The sequence below is a fragment of the Gobius niger genome, assembly GCF_951799975.1.
Source record: "Gobius niger genome assembly, chromosome: 15".
NCBI lineage: Eukaryota > Metazoa > Chordata > Actinopteri > Gobiiformes > Gobiidae > Gobius > Gobius niger.
The window spans coordinates 3,576,034-3,599,215 of record NC_136866.1 but is presented as its reverse complement, the minus strand read 5'-3'; the positions used below and the strand labels follow the sequence as shown (position 1 = coordinate 3,599,215).

The following is a 23,182-nucleotide window of genomic DNA, read 5'->3' as shown; positions in this document are numbered from 1 at the left end:
CTGAAGTTTTTGAGTGACAGTGCAGGATTTTAGAGGCAGTTGTGAACAGGTCTGGGTTCATTCTACACCTTTGGACATGGCTGGAACATGTAGGGCAGGGGTGTCCAAACTTTTTTCATGGGGGGCCACATATTGGAGCGTACACGGGGTAAAGGGCCATTTGTCGGTGGTTAGTTCCACGAAACCTTGGAGTAGCAGAGGTTTAAATTGTGCCTCATGCCTTTATTTATGCTTAAAACCTTAATGCCAGCTCTGTCTCACAATAAAATGTTAGTTGTTAGGTTAGAATTGTGTAGAATTATTACATATTAAATAAAAAGAACTATCTCTGATGTTGTGACCCGATTCAGCAAGCAGCCCGAGGGCCACCAAAAAATGTGTCTGAGGGCCACATTTGGCCCACGGGCCACACTTTGGACACCCCTGATGTAGGGGGAGGAAAATAGTTAGCAATACTTAGTTTGAACATTTTTAATATCAGTATAGTCCCTTTAAATTAGTTACTCTGGCCAATAGGCTGTAACCTTTTAGACCTTTTTTGGGTAAAGCTGAATTGGAGAAAATGCACTTGGTTAAGGCAGAGTTTTTTTGAGAATCTTTGGGATGTGCTGGAAAAGGCTTTGCACTCATTTCATTCATTTCATTTATTAATTTATTTGAATGGGACAGTGCATATTAAAGAACAAGACAACTAGTGCTGTAAATATGCCGGATTTAGCTCAAGGCTAATTTCCATCCGCAGTCCCATAAAAAACAAGACAAGAACATACAAAATATAAAACATAGAAGCCGCAACACACAGCAGTACATTACAGACAAAACAGGCGAGGACAACAACTACACAATACATAAAGTGCATCTCTTTCATAAGCCACTCCCCTCGTCCCGCCCACTCACACACCTGTATCTGCAAATATTTTAAAAATGGCAGAAACTCCTTCATCAATACAAGAACTGGGTGAAAAAGTGCATTGCCTTTAACAACAGCAGAAGGTGGTTCGATGACTGTATCTCTTCTTTTTGTGTGAACTTTCTTTGCAGGGTAGTGTGTATGTGTGGGGTTTTAGCGTGACGACTCAATCGTGTTTATTCGAGATTCGGGTCAGGATCACACAAACTTGCCAGTGGTTGAGTTCATGCAGTACGTGTTCTTACGTGTGTCTCTCTTCATCTCTCCTCGCAGCCTTCCCCGGTTCCCACTTAGGACCTTGAGTTCCCCGCCGGAGAGCGTCTCCACCCCCCAGCAGCAGCAGCCATGGCAGATGACGCGGACATGCGCAATGAGCTGTCAGACATGCAGCAGCGCGCCGACCAGCTGGGCGATGAGGTGAGAAGCACGCAGTCATGGAAGGCACAGACGTGTTGGCACAAACACGCAAATACGCTCAAATGTGGAGCCGAAAGTGACGATGAGCCGCGGATAAATCGGCGAAACAGATGGAGGTGATGTGTCAAGCATGAGAGAGGAATTCAGTGAACAGTGAGCGAGAACAGAGCCTCCTTTTTGTCAGTGTTTTGAACCTGCTTCAGCTGAACATTCACATGCCAAAGCAATTCTATTCATTCCTCACAGTTCAGTTCAGTTTATTATGAATATACAGTAAAAACAACTACACATTCGTTCAAGGAATAATGCATATTCATAAATGGGACACCCTTGAAGCAACAGTTATATTATATATGGGGCCCAAGATAAGACACAATATTAAAAAACACAAACATACATTAATACATTAGTAACCAAGGAAACATTACCTTTGGTACCTATTTCCTACCTACCCTAACTAACCTAACCTGCTCTAAACTAAAACTACCTTACCTTACCTTTACTACCTTAGGAATGTATCAATGAAAAAGGATACACACTATATGCTCACACACATTAGAACAGGGGTCACCAACGTGGTGCCCGCGGGCACCCAGGGGCCCTTTGGGGCATGTCCAGTAGCCCTTGGGACTTTTTCTAAAGTGTAAAACACTTCATTTTATTGATTCTAATTCTTAAAATTACAGTTATTTCAGTTTTTGTGACTCAGTATGAGTTTAAAATAAAGTTTTTTTTTTAAATATAATATGGGGTCAATATCCTATAAGTGAACAGTGTACATTTAAGTCTTTAGGATTTGTTTTTAACTGGTAGCCCTCGAACAACTTAATGCTCTTAAAGTAGCCCTCAGCTGAAATAAGGTTGGTGACCCCTGCATTAGAACATACTACCATCAGACACAAGCTACTTTAGTCTTTTTTATTTATTTATGTTTTGATTTAGAGGTCCAGCTAGGGTTTCTTGTATTTTCTTAGAAGCTCAATTTTTAATTTCTTTTTAAAAAATGGCCAAAGATGTTGCAGTTTTAATGTCAGTGTTCAGATTGTTCCAAATTTCTGGGCCTTTACACATTAATCCCTATGTTGCCCTGATACTGCAAAAGCACACACAGGTTACAATGATAAGGAAGTACCACAAACCTAAACTAAAGTGCTCAACACAGCACAATAAGCTAAACGTGAGTGTTTCTGTAGCAAGGCTTTGTAAAGCGTGTGGGCCAAATCATCAACAAATATTGGTCTCAGGTCCGTGTTTGGCCCCTTGGAAAATATTTGGACACCGCCACTGTATAGGGCCTAAATAATTATATCATTACCACATATTTTAGACTGCTATAATTTAAAACATTAATGATTAAGTCAGGAATCCCTCTAAGCCCACTTTTATTTGCGCTCCACCTCCTCCTCACATCCAAGTATTCACCAAGTTTCTTTCCTTTCACAAACATTGATCATCAACATACAGCCACAGACATGACACTAAAGAGTCAAAAGTAAGATGTCAGGATGTTTTTTACGGGATAATTTTGAAACTGCTGTGATGTTTTTCGAATGCATCGTGCGACATTAATGGGACAATCTACCATTGTGGGATTGCTGCGCCCTGTTGGAAGCATGTCCTTGTGCACTTCTGGGACACTGACATTTAAATATAAAAAGGTCCGAAGCTGTGCGCCCTGCCCACCGCCCCCTGTCTGACTCGTTTAACCCCACAGACCACGCTACAGGCAACATAATGTCAGACCACTGAAGCACACATCTCCACTTTCAGACTGTCATTTGGTGTCGTCTGCAGAGAGCGTCACCTTAAAGGAACAGGCCACCGTTTTTCCATACTGAGATATGTTCTTACCTTAGCTTTGACGAGTTCTTTAGGACCTGTCTGATCTTCCCCCGTGCCTTCAGTCACGTAAACACAGCGCAGACGGCGTTAGCATTTAGCCTCTCCCTCTCTCCTCTATAGCTCCAAAACAGGTCAAGATAGAAGCTCCCAAGCTCTTCCACGTTTTCCCTATTTAAATATGGTTACGTGAAGTGTTACGCTACAGAGTATAATTACACCAAATTAAACAATGTGGATAAAAGGGGGAGCTATATGCAATTTCTCCATCTGTGAGATCAATAAAGTATCATCTTATCTTATCTTATCTTATTGTAAGGCGTAATAATACCAGGAGTAGTTTGGCATCAGCGCAGTAAATTGAAGATTACTGCATGGATTTCGAACTACTCCTGGTTTTATTACGCCTTACAATATAGTTCCCCTTTTATCCGCTTTGAAAATCCACATTGTTTAATTTTAATTTTAATTTCCATTAAGATGAGCTTAGACCCGTTCGAATCATCGTATTTCCTAAAGATTCTGTGGTGGACAGTGAGTTCCTGGTAGATGGTCACTTCCTGCAGGTTAAAGAGTTGCTGTACAGTGTAAATATTTCCGTAGAGGAGACGTCTATGTTCATAAGGATCAGTGAGTTTGTCTTGAAGCTAAAGGCTAACATTAATTTCATGCATTATACAATTTGAAATAGTGCCTTTTATTCAAATCATATATAGCATGTTAGCCTTTAGCTTCAAGACAAACTATCAATCCTCTATGATCACAGGCGTCTCCGATCTGAACTCGTTACATCAATATTTGAACACACAGCAAATGATCATCTACCGGGAACTCACTGCCCACAACATAATCTTTAGAAAATATGATTATTATTCCAGGAAAAGAATACAGACAAGAAGTACTGGCGCTCACAACTTCGGGTCAGAGGAACTAGCATAGCCATACAGTGCAACAAGCCAATTCCTTTAATATCTGCATCCATTTACTAACAGCTTCCATCGGAATGCGATTTCGATTGCAACGCGATTGCCTTTACAGCCCGATTATCAGTGGCTATGTAAACGATGTGTCCCGGTTAAACCTCCTACACACAGAGTAAGCATAGGTTGAGGACTCTTGTTTGTGCGCTCTGACAGAGAGACGGGCCCGGGAGCAGATCGGCCCACGCCCCTCCAGCTTCCACATGTGACTCACTGTGCACAGCTGAGCAGAATATTAAACACGCCGCTCAGTCAACACACGGGGCCCACACAAAATGGCGGAGTGTTCAACCCCCCCCCCTGTGCTGACTTACACTTTCACTAAAGGAGCATATGCAGCAAAGGAGCAAGCCTTTTCAGAACATAGGGCTCAAGGTGTGTAAAAATAGACCGAGCGGATACAGTATGGCGGCTGCGTTGTCCCTTGGAGTGAAGCCTTAGATGTTTTACTTTGCTCCTGTGTGGTGGATTCGACTATAATCACTTCCACTTGCCTGTAAACCAGACTATTCTAATACTAAACTGTGCATCTAATTCAAAACGCAGAGTATTAAGAATGTAGCTGTCAATTTCTTGGCCTGAATCGCCTTTTGTGTGTTATTCAGAGTTGTAAGATTAATTACACGTGAATTGAAATGGCAAGCTGCTCTCATTTGGGTAATATAATGCCAAGCTAAATATCACAGTCACCTTATAGAGCAGGGGGGCCCAAACTTTTTGTCTCCGAGGCCAAAATGAAAAAGTGCCTGTGAGTCGCGGACCAAACACAGCGATGTCAAGCACGAAAAACACATATAACTGTAAATTATAAAGTTACTTTATTTTATTTACTGTTTATTTTTTTGATGGCCCACATTTGCATTTGATTCAATCTGTGCAAATAACATGCTATATTAAAACAAATGGTAACTCTGGCAAAAGCCTAATTTCAGTAGAACAAAATCAACATCTGTAGCAATTTAGTGCAAAAAAACATCTACAGCACCTACAGTAACTTTACCTCATTCGTTCACTCAAAGAAAATGCCACATTAGATTATTTTGAAAGTGTCAGTTCAGCATCAATTCTTTTATAAGACAATTTTTAACATATTCTGTTGTTGACGTCAACTACATTTGCAATAAAAGTTGGAAAACTGTGAAAGTTGCTGCTACAATGCTCTGTAATTGATAAATACCAAGACACCACAACAGTGTCTCCTTAACTTTGCGAAAAGAGTGAAACAGCGCCCCCAATTTGACGCTGGTGGTCAAAAAGTGTACTGCACCCATATTTACCATTGAGAATGAATGGAAGAGAGTTAGTATTAACCACACGCAGCGCAAAAGTAGGTCACTCTCTGGTGGGCCCCACTTTGGGCACCCCTGTTATAGAGGGCCCTAAACCTGCCACTACTCATCTGACAAAATCTCTCAAGAAAAATCCAGACACTTCCTCTCCATCCTCCCAACCTCTGTGACCCCTTCGCTCTGGATTCAGCCCCCCCTCACAGAGTGTAAGAGGAAGAGTCCCAGGGTGCACTCCCCTAGAAAGTCCCCTTACTCCTGAAGTGCTTCCAATTACTGAGAGCACAAACCGTACAAACTGCAGTCAACGCCCTTTGCAGATCCCAGCACGCTCTCGCAGGACAGATTAGCTGTAGGACAAAAGAAAGAAGCGAGAAGATTCAGGCCTTTTGTTTTGTAAAGGTTCCGCAGCACCTGTCCCACACACGATGCGCTGTCATCCTTTTCATTCACTATGACGCATTGATTGTAGTACCACAGGCGTCGCTGAAGGACAGACCGCGTGGAGCTCAATACTCTTATTGAGAGCCATCGATCACTCCGTGTCCCGCTGATCGCTCCAATTGACTCCTATTTGTAAAATGCACAACACACTTACTGTACATTGAGTCATGACACGTGCCAGGTCATTCCGTCGGGTAAACCTGTGATTTCCAGGTGAAAATCTAATACGTCTTTTTGTCTTTCTTGTCCACAGTCACTGGAGAGCACCCGTCGTATGCTACAGCTTGTGGAAGAGGTAAGAAAAAAGCAAGTTGATTAAAAAAGCCTTTATAATTATCAGAAATGTTCCCTGATACACCCCAAATGCTGATGGTTTATTCAAATTTGTTTAGACTTTCACTCTTTTAAGGCGAGACACGGCAGGTGAAAGTATTGATTTTTCACGCAGTGGTCGAAGTGGAGATTTTTATCTATTTTCCTCCCTTTACATCTTAGTTTTCATGTCAGATATAAAAATGACTAAACTCGCCCGCATGTTTATTTTATGATGTTTTGTCTGCGAGGTGGGGGCGACCCGGAAGTAGCTGCTGCTCCGCGTAGAAAGGCCGTCTTTCCCGCGGGTTTTCATTCATAAATATTGACAGATTTGACATCCACGTGTCCTGCTAAGGGGCCCCGTGATGACGCTTTCACCCAAATATGGTGTTTTTCCTCCTACGAGACGCTGGAGCGGAAAAGTCGGAGAACGGGCCGAGCATGCGCACTCGCTACAAAACTTCAGGGCTGGTTTTCTCTGAATGAGAGAAGCCGCACTCGGGCAGAGCCTGAGCCCTTATAGAAGCTCCCACAGACTCCAAACTTTACAGGCTGAGACACAACAATATTTTGAAGGTTTTTTCAGAGGGATTTTTTAATATCTAATTCCTAGCCTGATTTATTCAGCTTTGAAACCAAAAAAACAGGCGGAATTTGAGTTTTTACAGATTTTTTCACTGATGATTACTTAATTGAAAAACTAAACAAAATATCCAAAATCCGCTCTGAAAAAATCTTAGTTACTAATATGTCAATAAAATAAAACCATAACATTTTAATCTGTCTCAATTCATTATTTTGATTTCGTTGCCCAAAATATAGGCAATTTTGGCCATTTTAATGCTCAAAATGCCTTATTTTTATGTGAAAACATAAAATGACAGAAAAAATGCAATACATTTTTTACTCATATTAATATCTGTTCAGCAAAAGCTTCAAATTGACATCTCTACATTTATTTTTTCCCCCTATTCACCTGCAGTGTCTCGCCTTAAAGGTTTTGTATTTACAAAGTAGACCTTTCTTGCTACTTTCTAGTGATTCATTTCATGTTTTGTTGAGTGTACTGGATTACATAAACTTGCCGAATTGAAACACATTGAAAGCTCAAACGAAAGAATCCGCTCTCCAGAATGCGGGGTCTATAATTAGTGTGTTGCTCAGGATAACTCAGAGATGGCTCATAGAAGTTACATAAAAAGTCAAACGAACGTTACAAAGGTTGGCATCGCTTGAGCGAAAAGACCTAGCGGTGCAATAATAGCACATAAAATGGCGGAGCACTGCTGCAAATCTTTATAGACGGTAGAGTCAGACAGTTGAAAACATCAGAGGCGGCGCTCATCTGAAGGTCGTATTGATCGCGGTCGAAACCCCCCTCAGCCCCGCCCCGTCCCGGCAAACGGAGAGCTCAAAGTCTGCCGTGGTAATGGACCCCGGAGCAGCGCGCCCAAATACTTATTGTACATTCAAGAGTGTTGGATTACTGTGTGCGAGATTTCAAACAGAAAGACAATGCCGTCATAGTAAACAGTGTTGGGTTTCGAAACCAATATACACTGCAAAAAGTGGATTCTAAGCAAGTAAAAAATGTCTTACTTTAAGAAATAAGTTCTTATTTTTTCCCTAAAAAGTAATAATGTTTTGCCGAGCAACGGTTTCTTATTTTAGGAAATAAAATCTAGCCATTTCTTGTTCAGATATATTTGCTAAAAACATGATAATTTTTCAGAAGAAAGAAATACGTTTTGAATCTTCTTCAACTTTAGACAAAGAATATTTTTTTCGTATTTTTATGAAAAAATAAGAATTTAATACTTAATACTCACAGATAGATAATACATTCCATTCTTTAAAGTGGATGGCACGGTGGCACAGCGGTTAGAGCCTCAGCTTCACAGCTCGAAGGTCCTGGGTTCGATTTCCCACCTGGACGGGGCCTTTCTGTGTGGAGCATGTTCTCCCCATGTCTACCACTAAAAACATGTACAATAGGTGAATCCTCCACCAGGTGATTCTGACCATCAGCCTGGCTCCACATCATGGAGACGGGTCTCCGGGCGCGGGCAAAATTGTCCTTAAATATTAGTATTTATTAAGAACATTTTGCTTAAATCAAGCAACATTTAAGTAAAATATCCACAATTTTTCACTAAATAAGAATGTTTTCCTTAAATTATACCATTTTCTGAGGACATTTTGCTTAATTCTAGCTTTTTATTTGCTTAAATTTAGTGTTTCTTTCTTGTTTTATGACAAGAAAAATATTCTAGAAATAAGAATTCTTAGCAAGAAAAAAATGCCGACCCCATTGGCAAAATGTTATCCTTAAAACAAGACAAAGTGTCTTATTTTAAGATTTTTTTCCTTGTTTTTAGTAGGGCACTTTTTGCAGTGTACATTTTCAAGAGGCTTCCTGTTTATGCACCAATGACAAATTCTACAATTTTAATGCCACGGAGCTGCGTGGAAAAAAAGTTGCCACACAAAAAAAAGGATTATGTTCTGTTATAATTTGTTGGACCGCCTTTAGCTTTACTGTTAGCATTCGCTGTTGTTTCAATAAGCTTTGGGAAGGGTCTGGATGCAGCCGATGGAGAAGCACATGATACAACCTAACTCTACACTGCAAAAAGAGAATATCAAGCATTGGCTTAAATTGAGGAATTGAGGAAATGTATCTTGTTTTGAGCGGTTTTCACTCATTTAGACACTTTTCCTGATTGGACCAAGTTTACTTTGCTTGTTTGAGGACATTTCAGACCAGTTCTAGGGTAAATCTCGCTTGAAATAAGAAAGTAAAATTGCCAATGAGATAAGACCAATTTTCCGAAACGAGTCAGAAACATCTCAGAACAAGTGAAATAATCTAGGATAAATGCCCTAGAACAAACGAGTAAAAACAACTAAAATTTGGATTATTGTGCTCAAATTGAGATGTTTATACTGATCTCGTTAATTACTTTTTGCAAGGATAGTGAAGTTTATGTAAAGCCACCACATACCTCATCGGCTCACCTCTCCGAAGACAGCTTTACCAGGAGTGGGTACGTCTCCAGCTCGTCTCCATGGAGATGTGACTAAAAGCTGCAGAATTTGATATTTAAACGGTTTATAGGTCCTCATTTTCAAATCCATTCTTTGATCACCCACTGCGGTGATAGCATTTTCTGTGTGGAGCTGCTCAACGGAAGCATGTTTTGTATTGATGGCAACAGTACACAGTCCGATATGTTTCGCAGTACCTTTAAATAAATGTTGCGGGAAAAAAGTGTGGAGCTCCACTACCCACGCGGATCTCCATCGGCTGCATTCAGACCTTTCCACAGTTTCAAAATATTAATTTCCATCCAGCGTCGCATTATTTTTTTCCACCAAGATCTTGCATTGATGTGCGGCAAGGCCAGTTTATTTGATGCTGTGAGAGTGTGGCCACTGCGCAAAGCCTCCTCCAGCACATCCCAAAGATTCTCAATGTGATTAAGATATGTGGTATTGTCATCTGCCATCAGGGAAGAAGAAATCCATTGATGGAATAACCTGGTGATTCTTTGGGCACATAGTAAAGCTGAACCTTGACCTTACCAACTGTAGCAACCCCAGATCATATGCAAAAAGTGGATTCTAAGCAAGTAAAAAATGTTTTGCCGGGCAAAGTTTTCTTGAGAAAAAAAAAACTTATTTCAGGAAATAAAATCTAGCCATTTCTTGTTCAGATATATTTGCTAAAAACACTTTTCTTGTAACAAGAAAGAAAAACTTTTTGAATCTTCTTCAGTTTTAGACAAAGAATTGTTTTTCTTATTTGAAGAAAAACTAAGATCAACAACTCTTAATGTAAGAACTGATTCTCCCAGAGAGAAAATACATTCCATTCTTTAAAGTGGGCGGCTCGGTGGCACAGCGGTTAGAGCCACAGCTTCACAGCTCGAAGGTCCTAAGTTCGATTCCCACCAGGACGGGGCCTTTCTGTGTGGAGCATGTTCTCCCCGTGTCTGCGTACGGTTCCTCTACCACTAAAAACATGTGCAGTATTAGTATTTATTAAGAACATTTTGCTCAAAAATGTGTGTAATTTAGAACATTTTACTTAAATCAAGCAACATTTAAGTAAAATACCCACAATTTTTCACTAAATAAGAATGTTTTCCTTAAATTATTCCATTTTCTGAGGACATTTTGCTTAATTCTAGTTATTTATTTGCTTAATTTTAGTGTTTCTTTCTTGTTTTGTGATAAGAAAAATATTCTAGAAATAAGAGTTCCTACCAAGAAAAAAATGCTGACCCCATTGGCAGAATCTTTTCCTACTTTTTGCAGTGCAACAGTTCCTTAAATCCAGGTGACGATTTGTTTTCTGGTCGGGCAGTGCACTACAAGTAGGTTGACTAATTGCAATAATCACATTTGAGGCAGTCGAGGCAGTACAGTAGTCCAATGACCTCACTGCTGGGAAAAACAAATGTGGCTAATCTGCATGCCATGTGCACACAGTCACGCGTGTGCTCCTCCGGGTTCATCATCTGCAGCAGAATCACCGAGGCCTGCGCTCGCTCATCTCACGGCCTTCTCCGCAGGGATTTACTGTAACGGCTGTGGGCCCTGTCCCAGCTAAATAGCACTGTAATTTATCCTACTGGGATTGCTTATTGCTCGCTGCCGTCCTCTCAAAGAAGTGCTGAGGCGGTGGCTTTTCCCCGACACACTATAACGGTATTGCCAGCTATCGGGCGCGAGCAGGTGTTACGTCTTACAGCAGAGCGATGCAGAGGAGCGAGGCTTTTCCCCTCCTCTGAGCCACCGTCACTCTAAAGGCAGTTGAGAGGCCTATCACTGACAAATAGTTTTGCCGAGAAGCTACCGCAGGTTCAGTCAGCATTTGCGCAGACAAACATTTTTAAACAGACATTGAAGGAGCTAAATTAAGTGTCTAATTTAGGCGAAATCAAGTGCCTTGTTCAAAGTGATTACAGCAAGAGTGAAGAAGCTCTTTGTCCTCTTGTTGATTTAATGTGACTCGATTTGATTTCTTTATGCAAAGAGAAAACTGCACTGATCTTTTGACTGTGGCTCAAAACACAGCACAGGGCTTCGCAGGGGCGGACTGGCCATGTGTCCATTCTGGAAGAGCACAGAAGGGCCACTGGCTCTAGGGCCACCAGTCCCGCCTCAACCGAGCTTTACCCAAATCTAAAAGCTAAAAAGAAAAGCATCAAAATAGTGAGAAAAAGGGGATGAAGACAACAAAAAATAGCTCAAAAAACAACAAAAATATGACAAAAATGTGGCGACGTGACGAAAAGTTTCCATCGCTTTTGTAGGTCTTAGCTTTCAAATGAGGCGTTACATTGTTGATCTCCAGTCGAGAAGCTTTTAGATTTGGGAAAAGCCCAGTATAAAAAAACATGAATCTAAAAGGAATTCCGTGGAGTATGGTGTACCACAAGGTTCACTTCTGGGATTATTATTTATTATTTATATTAATGATTTTGTTTCTGTTTCTACGACCGCCTTTCCCGCTCTTTTTGCTGATGATTCCAATAAAATAAATAATAATAAAAAGCCGAACTGAGGAAAATGCACTCGTTAATGTTAAGGCGGGGGGTAAAAGGTTAAAACATGTATTTGTAGAAGTGTCACAATTAGGCTAATTTGGGCCAGGCTGGTCAGAGTCCAGGGCCGTTTTTCAGTTCCAGTCCGCCCCTGGGGCTTCGGTATATACTTTTTTGTTCTCCAAATTTGAACTGAGGCCATTACTGCCAGAGGCGGCTATAGTCGTGCACTAGAAAAAGTAAATATTACGTGTTGGCTTAAATGACTTGAATTCAGGTATCTTGTTTTGAGCGGCTCATTTAGACTTTTATCCTGATCTGACCAAGTTTGCTTTGCTAGTTTGATTGCATTTCAGACTAGATCTAAGGTCATCTCGCTTGAAACAAGAAAGTAAAACTGCCAATGGCACCTAAAATAAAGACGAACTGTATTGAAACGAGTCAGAAACATCTCAGAGCATGTGAAATAATCTGGGTCAAATGCCGAACTACAGTTTAAAGGAATAGGCCACCGTTTATACATAGAGAGATATGTTCTTACCTTAGCTTAGACGAGTTCATTTGTAGCTGTCTGGTCTTCACGCGTGCCCTCAGTCACGTAAACACAGCGCAGACGGCGTTAGCATTTAGCCTCTCCCTCTCTCCTCTATAGCTCCAAACGAGGCGAAGATAGAAGCTACCAAGCTCTTCCACGTTTTCCCTATTTAAATATGGTTACGTGAAGTGTTCCACTACAAAGTATAATTACACAAAATTAAACAATGTGGATTTTCTAAGCGGATAAAAGGGGGAACTAGGTAACACTTTACATTACGGGCCGGTAAGTCCTTGGTACTTACAGAGGTAATTCTAGATACTTATGGTGGTACTGATGGTGGTACTTGCAGTGATACAGTGGTAATTCTAGGTATTTATTATGGTACTTACAGTGGTACTTACGGTGGTTCTTACAGTGGTACTTAAAATGGTACTTATTGTGGTACTTACAGTAGTAAATAATAGTAAAAATAGTGGTACTTCTAGGTACTTATTGTGGTACTTAAAGGATACTATAGTGAGAATTACAAGGTTTGCACTTCTAGATACAGTGGTAACTCTTGGTAATGAAGGTTGTACTTCTTGTTTTCCCTAATGCTGTTTTATGTTGTTTTATAGTCACACAATCCTAGAAATTACTTCTGTTTGTAGAAGTGCCACATTTACTACCTATGAATTGCTGCTGTAGTATCCTTGAATTACCAATAAGTACAGATGTATCACTGTAACTACTAGAAACTATCACTTAAAGTACCAAAGTAAATAGAAGTACAACCTTCATTACTAAGAGCATTACCACTGTATCTCTTAGTGACGAGAGATACAGTGGTAACTGTGTTTCCCTAACCCTTAACCCTAATGACTAGTAATTACCACTTTTAGTACCACAATAAGAACCTAGAAATACCACTGCAAATGCTAGTACTTACCACAATAAGTACCTAGAATTACCACTGTAAGTACCCCAATAAGTACCACTGTCATTACTAGTAATTACCACTGTAAGTACCATGGATTTACCGGCCCGTAATGTAAAGTGTTGCCGGGAACTATATTGTAAGGCGTAATAATACCAGGAGTAATTCGATAGTATAGCAGTAATACCTTCACTTTACTGTGCGGATGTCGAACTACGAAGACTTGAGATGGTTGTAGAGTAGGCATGCGAATTGGTGGTTTCTATGGTGGTTTTCTTTCACATCAGTAATTGTGGACGATGGTTTGACCGTACAGTACTACAAGCACCGCACACTTGGAGGGCCATCCCTTGTCAATAAAGCCAAGGCTGTGGCCGTAGAGCACTTGGCTTCCCACGTAAATGAACGGTGTCATTTGTAAAGAGAAATCCGATGACAGCCTGCGGTTTTAATGAGAAGTGCGGTTCGGGGGTTACGACGGCCTCTGGGGGGCAGTTTGCACACGTCCAGTTTAGGCTGTAATGACTGAGTGCCCTCTGACCCCTCAGATCAATACGAGCTCGCACCGGGTGTTGGGGGGGGGGGAGCTAAATTACCCACATACGGAAACCGGAATGTACAGGAGAAAGGGGCCGTGCGGTGGGAAGGCGGTTTCTTAAATATGAGACAATACCATTAGAACAAAGGTTTCAAGATGTCGCTCGATTAAAATATGTTTCCTCATGAATCATTTATATATTTATTCTTTATCTCTCTCTTTCCTGTGCGCTGTAGAGCAAAGATGCCGGTATTAGGACTTTGGTCATGTTGGACGAGCAGGGAGGTAAGTCACACACCGACTAATCTCTCAACATAATACTGTTTGATACTTTTAGCTATATTATTTCTCACAATTAACGCAACCCATGAATAATCAATAGCATCTTATTGCTTTCCTTAAGTCCCTTTTATTGCGTGCATGCCTTACCTTTTTTTAACTGATTAATCTTTTGAATTTCTTGTTTCTTTTTTGCTAACACAAGTGCTCATTTTTCACCTAACGGCTCTTGTTTTGCCAGCAGCTTTTCCATTTTCTTTTTTTTTATCAGCCCCCAAAGCAAAATTGGGCCATTGTCAAATTTGTGATAAACACATAATTTGTGCCAAATCCCCAAAAAAGAAAAACCCTTGCTTCCATTGGAGTGCCAAACCCTACAGCCGAGATATTGTAGGTGGTAATCGTGTAAAGCTGTGGCGAGTTCTTCTTGACTGTTTTCAAACAAAACGAGTTCGCACAGGTTTAAAAACAGTCGGTAGCAAACCCAAAATGGCGGATGAGAAAGAAACGATCGATTTAGCTGGTAATGACAAAAAAAAAAGTTTGCTGCTTTGTACAGTCCTTGGTTAAATGTTTATAATGGCAAATCTATTTCCTGTTTTCACTTTAGCCCTATTAGCCCGCTAGCCTCACGGGCTCTGCAGCTAAACGCTAAGTTTTGGCTAGCTACCTTTCTTAGCCTAGCTCTCCTCAGCCAACCAGTTGAATGTATCTTACCAGGGATTTTACAAAACAGAAAACGTCAATGAAGAGTTTCTCAATGTGCTTCATTTTTAACCGTGCTCCACCCTTCACTACACATTATTTATCTATTGAAGTCCAGGAAGTAGCAACGTCATCTCCAGCTCCCAGGGTTCATAGCTTCGCACCACACGCCCCTTCTCCCTAGTTTTTTAGTCCCATTTGAGAACCCGCTGCATTGGCTGAACCACCGACCTTCTGGTTAGCGGTTCATAATCCAAAAACGAAGGCTTTGTTCACACACTGAAGCCTTTAAGTTAGTTTCGCGTGGTAGCTCGTGTGTAGGGGGTACGCAGGTGATGTCACGGCATAGCTACGAAAGCCACATGAGTGTCAAAGGCTTCAAGGATAACTCCACATCTCCTAATTAAGTTTTATAATGTAATGATTGTCAAATTAGATTGTTTCAAGCCAATGTAAGGTCTTTCATCTGGCCCTGTCGTTAGCCGTAAAGCTACATAGCTCTTGATGAGACTGGAGCGATGGCAGAAAACAATGTGTCCTGCAAAATGTATAAATAGAAACCATAAAACTGAGACTGGCATCACGCAGGAATCCACATGCCTTCCTTTACAATAAATATGTTTACAATGATATTGAGGTAGCTCTAGAGTGTTTTGACGCTCATTTCCAAACACTAGGGGGCGTGATTAGAAGTGCATACCCTCGATACAGATACAGACGGCATCTCGTCATAGAAGGGGGCGTGGCTTCGTCGAGGGGGAAAATAGAATCTTTAGAGAAACACAATTTTTCACTCTTTTTAGCCATTTTCTGGTGGAATATGAACTTGTTTATCACATAAATAAAGTCAAGTGTAAATCGGGCCCATATGGATATTTTCTCACAGCAGATTGTTCAGTAGAAGTGAAAAAAACGGCAGTTGTAGCTAGCGCTAGCTAACGTTAGCATTAGCCCGATGCTAACATGTAGCATCAAGTTAGCATTCTCCGTTATACATGTATTTATGGGCTGTTGAACCACTTTGCTCCTCTCCATGTCTTTGTATCTTTATTTAATAGAAACTATATTCATATTTCAGTATTTGTTACAGTAGTTTTTGAATAATTAGAGATAATATACATTCTCAAAATTGTTTTCCCCCTTAACTGTTTTTAAAAATGACCATATATGGGCGATTCCAGAGATGCCGTCTGTATCTATAGCTCTCTTTTTCCTTTTTACAGTAGAGGGCTATTATCTGCTGTGTTGAGTCAGTTACACACAGCACCAGCACAATAGCATTATCTAATTCTTTGTGCTTTTGTCCCTTTCCCCCGGCCCAAGGCTCTTTTAACATAATCATGTTTCATGTGGATAGATCAATGCTTTCAAGACCCAGTCTTTGCGCAGACACACACATATATTCTATCATTTCTCATACTTCTGTCAACAGTCTCTGAATTTCATTCCACACTGTCATCCCTTTGTCCTGACCAGAGCAACTCGATCGTGTCGAAGATGGCATGAACCATATCAACCAAGACATGAAGGAAGCCGAGAAAAATTTAAAAGATTTAGGGAAATGCTGTGGGCTTTTCATATGTCCCTGTAACAAGTAGGTACTGACCACGTGCCCAGAGGTTCTACATTTGTGGTGGCGTCCCGTTTTGATCATTTTTTTCTTTTTTGGTTGGACTTTCTTTCGTCAAAGTGAGTGTCTGAAGTTGTTGTCTTCTCTCCCTTGTCCTCTCTCTCGCTCTGCTCCTCTTCTCTCTCTACGTGCTTCGTTCTGTGGGGGATAAATGACTTTGTTTAATCAGAGCAACTGGAGCGCATCGAGGAGGGAATGGACCAAATCAATAAGGACATGAAGGATGCAGAAAAGAATTTGAACGATCTAGGGAAATTCTGTGGTCTTTGCTCCTGTCCATGTAACAAGTAGGTGCTGCTTGCCTGCCTGCCTGCCTGCTATACCAGAGTACGAGTATTTAGACTTTAGATACTAGAGGTAGAAGTGACATTATAGTGGCCAATAGTCTGCTCTGCTCCCAAAACGACACCCTTTATGTCTTGAGTCCGGGGTGATGGTGCTGGGTCTTCTCATGCATGCTCTCAACGCACCAATCAAAGTTATTGCTATCTGCAAAAAGGAAGACAATACACCAATAAGACGTGCTAAACTAAATTTAAAATGAAACAAACCTAAACTTTCCTAAACTACGCTTCCATCTTTAACTACAGCTAATGCTTAATACTGGAGTCTCTCCAGTTCATGAGCGATTGGTCCATAAAACAGGACTGAACCAGAGCAGGGCCCGGACTCCCGAAGTCTCTCTGACCCCTGACCTCTGGCCTGAACTTTTAAAGGATCACGAGGTGTAGGGCCAACAGGACTTTGTGGAGCCTGGTCCAGGACTGACACTTCTCCTCATGTGCATGATCATCTGCTGACCCTTTAGAGGAAGCGCCCCTTTCTGTTTGCCCTGAACACTCCCTCCCTTCATCAACTGAAGCCACTGACATGAATGACGCGAGCATGACCCTGGAATGCTCTTGCATGCTTGACTCGTGAGGCCAGTGCTTTATGATATAGATGTTTATGGTTTTCAAAAGCCTATTTTATGTTTACACAAACAGCACATTGGGATTTGAACTGTATTTGTAGATACAGCACATAATAATTAAACTACAGACTGCTATAGAGCTTAATTAGAAAACCACAAGATGTTAGACTTATTTCCATTTGTCGTAGATCAGAGCTCTTTTCCAAGATCTTTTCCTTCAGATGAAGTAGAAATGAAATGAGTTGTTTAAAAGGAACCTCTTTCAAAAATGAAACTTTCAAAAATATGTTCAATGAGTGAAAGAGGGATTGATTTAATGTCACTTTTAACAGAACCACTGCAGTCGCTGCTGTTCATCCGTGGAGAGAGATTTACTTAGAAATGACTAAACGCTCTGTTCCTGACAAAGGGACAAAACGTGACTGCGTCAGATTCCCTTTTATTACAGAAGGAAACTCGCTCTTCCCTTCAGCTGCTGCCTTTGAACATTTGACCACGCAAACGGACTCAATCTATTGATAGGTTTCTGATATTGTGTCAGGGTTTCCCAACTCTGCAATTATATTCAAATGGCATCGCTTAAATTCTTCTGATTCATCCGCCAGCAGCTTTCACTTAAGACCCAATTACTAAAGAAATTTGCTGTAATCAAGTGTCTTCGAACGACTGAGCCTCGTTGGAGACAGAGTGGTTGGAAATGATCGACGCTTTGATGTTGCTAAATTGGATTGTGTGACAAACGCAGTGAGGTGAGCTGCAGAGCTGTGATAGCACAGTGTTAGCACAGCTGTACTCAGAGCGACAGTGGAGGGAGCGGGTGTCATGGAGGACCAGTCACACTGCTTTTCTCTGGGGAACATCCTCCAGTTTTCTTTGTTTGTTGTTGAGCAGTTTGTCCGCAGTCCTTTTGTCCTGACTCTGTGACAGTCTGTGTCTTCTGTGTCTGCCCAAAGTTCATCTCTTCTCTGTTTTGTGTCACACTGGGTCTCACTGTGGGTGTGGGTGGGTATGGCTCATTTGTTCATCTAACAAAATGATAGTTTGGGGTCCATTAGACATTTTGGGTCGTAAAGCAGCCATGATGTAGAGGTTTAGCTTCCATTTTATAGTTTGATCACACTTTGATGGGTTAGGGTGCTTGTGTCTGAGTTTACAAACCCCACACGAGCACTTCACTTTGCTACATACAGGCAGGAGAGGTTGCCTACTCCGAATGTGCCTTAAATAGCAACCAAGAACCAACATAAGACCTTTGTACAGCAGATTCAAACACTAGTGCTCGACTCACTTTGTTATAGTAGCTTTAACATCAGAAGGAACATGTCCCTACAGCCCATGCCTGCAATGCTTTGCTTGACTTAGTCCCTAGTCCTTACCATATATCTCTGTGATGCATGACCAAATAACACTAATGCCATACTAAACTCTATACTGCACCACCTCAAAAGCCAAGGCTCTCTTTGTGGGAGAGGGAAGGGCAGCCTGGTGGAGGTATATGTTGACCAATTGCTCTGAGACTGCTGAGTAACTTGATTGTCACCCGTCGCCGCTGGTCAGGATGAAGAGCGGAGCCAGCAAGGCCTGGGGCAACAACCAGGACGGTGTGGTGGCCAGCCAGCCCGCCCGCGTGGTCGACGAGCGCGAACAGATGGCCATCAGCGGAGGCTTTATCCGCAGGTAAGAGATTTAAGGCTCCCTGTGGCAATAATACATGGATAACAATGAGCTTTGGGAACACTGATGCAAGTTTGACACCTTTAAGTCACTCAGCAGCAGAATTACATCTACTAAAGCTGCATTTCCCAAGTTCTTCTGTTCTCAAACTGTAAAATGAGGTTGCCGTGTGGAGTGCAGAGCCAACCATATCATGTAAAGTGATTCAAAGCTCTCTGACCTCCAGCTCGGAGCGAACACTGCAGGGCCGTGTGGGGTTTAAAGGTGAAATACGGCGCGGGGAGAGTCCCAGATGTGAACTCTGCGCCCGTGTTTGTGTTTGCGCAGGGTAACAGACGACGCCCGGGAAAATGAGATGGACGAGAATCTGGAGCAGGTGGGCGGCATCATCGGAAACCTGCGCCACATGGCCCTCGACATGGGCAACGAGATCGACACCCAGAATCGCCAGATCGACAGGATCATGGAGAAGGTACCGCGCATATGTCGATCTCTGAACAGCCTTCTGATGTAGCCAATCTACACACGTTTATAATATCAGTCCAGTGGCTCTCAAACCTTTCACACCAAGTACTACTAAAGTTCAAGTTTCAAGTTTAAGGGTTTTGTATAGCCCGATATCAGAACAGAAGTCGCCTCACAGCGGCACCAAACATTAAGGCAATAAAACAGAGCAATAAATATGACAATTAAAAGTTCAGGTGAATCCAGGCAAATATAATGTCCAATAGGAGGTGGCGACGAGCGGCGTGGGCGTCCCCCGTCCTTAGACTCTCCAGCACGGCAAGGAAAAACTCAAAAACCCGGCAGGAGAAAAGAGAAACCTTGGGGAGAACCACAGAAGGAGAGATCCACTCCCATGGACGGACAGGCTATAGAGACCCAGGGCCGAAGGATCCCTCAAGATCACAGACCGTCCCGTCCTAAGAAGAACATATTAGTACTAGGAGATCTAACCCAGGTCTTTAACTGGACTAAACATAGACTAACCCAGAATGGACAGAACATACATGAAATGATCTAAAAACACTAGAGCAGGGGTGTCAAACATACGGAGATGATTTAATCCGGCCCCTGCCCTGTAGAGCATAAATTCCAGAGTATGTAAAAAAAAAAAAGTAAGTCTCAGGCCATTCCTGTGCGGAGTTATGAATTTTTAAAGAATAACCAGAATGCTCATTCTAGCCACTAGGGGGCATTAAATTTAAAAAAAGGATAGAGTTCCACACGTGTCCAGCAGAGGGCACTGACATAATAAGAGCTCAGGATATGAACAACACATTATATAGCCATGTGGTAAATGGACAGTCTGCCCCAGGGCGGCTGTGGCTTCAATAAACGTTTACCACCACCAAGTGAATGAATAATGACGACTGCACTTTCAGTAACTTGTTTCACAGGCTTGTAAAGTGCAATACAAGAGTAAGCCGTTGTCATTGATGAAGCTACAGTCAAGTTGGGGCTTTGATCAAATCACAGCTTATTATTATTCATTTATTGGAAACATTTTCTCTATTATATGTGGCCCGCGACCCGCCATGGGAGCTGAATTTCGGCCCGCGACCCACAATGAGTTTGACACCCCTGCACTAGAGGAACCCAAGTACAACCTGAAGCAGTGCCCATACTACAGTTCGAGAAACTCCGCTTTAGTCTTCATGATTTCACATTGTCCCATAAACTCTCATCTTGGTCCTGCTGGGTCAAATCACAGAAAGCTTATTCCATGCCCTCTCTAAACCTGTCCTGTCCCCTGCTCCAGGCTGACTCCAACAAGACCCGGATCGACGAGGCTAACCAGCGCGCCACAAAGATGCTGGGCAGTGGCTAAACGGTGCCGCGAGCATGATCTCTACAGCGTCCTGCGCCGCACTTCAACAGGCGCTGACTTGCTTTCATCATGGTATTGACCTTCTAGGTTTGCACACATGCACATATCACCTCCCCTCTCCCATTGTAAATGTCGTTCTGTGTGTCGTCTGTCGAGCTTTTTCAAGATGATTGTCCTCGTAGACAATGATTTCTTATACTCCGTATCATTCTTTCCAAAGGTTGTATATAGTGCTGACTTGATGGCTCTCACCTGTGAAGTTTTTAATCTCTATCAGAAATATATATATCATATATTATAACATATCCTATATAAGATATATATATATAAATAAATGGCACTGCTCTGGGCGACAAGTATATAATAGGAATGCTGTTGGAGTTTGTTTTATTCTTTTCCTTTCAGTATCGTCTCAGTAAACTGTGTCACTTAGGCTACTGTCATGATCCTTACTTTAGTGTTGGCACAAACTAAAAGGAGAGGTCTGACACACAGTGGTTTACTATAGGTACAGACGAAAGAGGTCGCGGAAAGCACTTACAATCAAAGCCGGTCGCTGGTACATTCTCCTCCATCGCAATCACCCTCAGTTCCCGTTTAGACAATGTGCAACTAGACTCTCTGTAGCTGTATTAGACATTGCATTCCAAGTGACGTGAATTGTGCGTTCTCTGCATGACCGATGGTAGATTTTAGTCTTATAAATAAAACCTGTCTGAAAAATATATACAAAAAATAATAACATGGCAGTAGCAAGTTGACAAAAAACGCATGCTCAGTATTACGACACCGTTGATCGTCTCCATACTCCCGCAAGGTTGCAATAGTGCCACTCTTTTCTGTCTTGATATATTTACCGACTGTGACCATCTCGTTGTAAAATAAATACAAAAAGGGGATCAAAAAAGCGAGAAGATGAAGAAGACTGCACACACACACACACACATACGAGGACTCCCGGGGGTTGTATTGCGAAAAAAAAGCAAAAAAAAAAAATGACCTGTTTTCTAAAATGATTATGCAGTTCAGTGAAGACGTTGTTGACCGTGTGCTGAAAGATGAGGACTGGTTGTGTACTGTATCATAGGTTTTGGATGAAAAAAAAAGAAAAAAAAGGAAAATAAACGTTTGCAAATGTAAAGCAAAGACGCATATTTCTGAGAGACCTTACTTTTATAAGAAGACTGTATCTGTAAGTTTATTCTCCTTGTGTGGTTTGTTATTGGTAAAAAAAAAAAATACTGATAATAACTATACTCTTAGCGACACGGTACATACAAATGTTTTTCTTTTTCTCTTTCTATTTTTGTTATTTTTGTTTTTCGCTTCTGTATTCTATATAGAGCTATGCACACCAAATCGCCAAAATGTCAAAGTAGTTAGAGTAAGGTGATTAAATCCCCCCCTCAACCCTGAATGACACACAATAAGTTCAAACTGTAAGATTGTTGTCCTCAGCGCATGTACTATTAAAATCTCCCTCTCTGTATCCTCTGTGTGTGAAGTGGTGGACATTTTGTAGCTATAGCTGAATTGATTAAAGCCAATAAACCCGAGTGGCGCCGTGTGTGTCGTTTTTGTCAAGGGGGGTTTCGGTCGATGAAGTTGATCGCAAAAGAAACGGCAAATATTTAGTCAAACGAATGATCTTTTTTCTTATGATGCAGCAGGGGCGGACTGGCCATGTGTCCATTCTGGAGGAGCACAGAGGGGCCACTGGCTCTAGGGCCACCGGTCCCGCCTCAACCGAGCTTTACCCAAGTCTAAAAGCATCAAAATGGCGAGAAAAACGGGATGAAAACAAAACAAAAATGTGCTGGAAAAGCAACAAAAAAGTGACAAAAAATGTGATGAAAAGGCAACATGAGAAAAACACAAACAAAAAATGATAGAAACAATAATGAAAAAAAACAAAATGGCCCAAATTAACGTAATTGTGACTTCCACAAATACATATTTTAACCTTTTACCACCCGCCTTAACCGAGTGCATTTTCTCCAGGTCGACTTTTTTTTATATATTATTTGTTTGATCGGCATCATCAGCAAAAAGAACGGGAAAGGCGGTCGTAGAAACAGAAGCAAAAAATCATTAATATAAATAATAAATAATAACGGTCCCAAAATTGAACCTTGTGGTACACCATACTCCACGGAATTCCTTTTAGATTCATGTTTTTTTTTACACTGGGCTTTACCCAAATGTAAAAGCTTCTCAACTGGAGAGCAACAATGTGACGCCTCATTTGAAAGCTGAGACCTACAAAAGTGATGGAAACTTTTCGTCACGTCGCCACGTTTTTCTCACGTTTTTGTTGTTCTTTTCATTATTGTTTCTATCATTTTTTGTTGTGTTTTTCTCATGTTTTTGTTGACTTTTCATCACATTTGTCACTTTTTTTGTCTTCTTTTCATC

General features: G+C 41.5%; 1 protein-coding gene across 1 annotated transcript; it reads left to right on the top strand.

Moving 5' to 3' along the window:
* The first annotated feature begins 1,163 nt into the window (after positions 1 to 1,163).
* snap25a (synaptosome associated protein 25a) lies at positions 1,164 to 21,503 on the top strand. Its single transcript, XM_079571852.1, has 7 exons — positions 1,164 to 1,327; positions 6,130 to 6,171; positions 13,972 to 14,020; positions 16,519 to 16,636; positions 18,820 to 18,939; positions 19,264 to 19,408; positions 20,699 to 21,503. Exons 1-7 carry the CDS (start codon positions 1,256 to 1,258, stop codon positions 20,765 to 20,767), a joined length of 615 nt encoding a protein of 204 aa, XP_079427978.1. The 5' UTR covers positions 1,164 to 1,255; the 3' UTR covers positions 20,768 to 21,503.
* The last annotated feature ends 1,679 nt before the right edge of the window (positions 21,504 to 23,182 follow it).

What these genes read in the sequence shown, in the direction of transcription:
- snap25a (XM_079571852.1), top strand. Translation starts at nt 1,256, where the DNA reads ATGGCAGATGACGCGGACATGCGCAATGAGCTGTCAGACATGCAGCAG. An exon ending in CCGACCAGCTGGGCGATGAG is followed by an intron (nt 1,328 to 6,129) that starts GTGAGAAGCACG and finishes TCTTGTCCACAG; the next exon opens with TCACTGGAGAGCACCCGTCG. An exon ending in TCGACAGGATCATGGAGAAG is followed by an intron (nt 19,409 to 20,698) that starts GTACCGCGCATA and finishes CCCCTGCTCCAG; the next exon opens with GCTGACTCCAACAAGACCCG.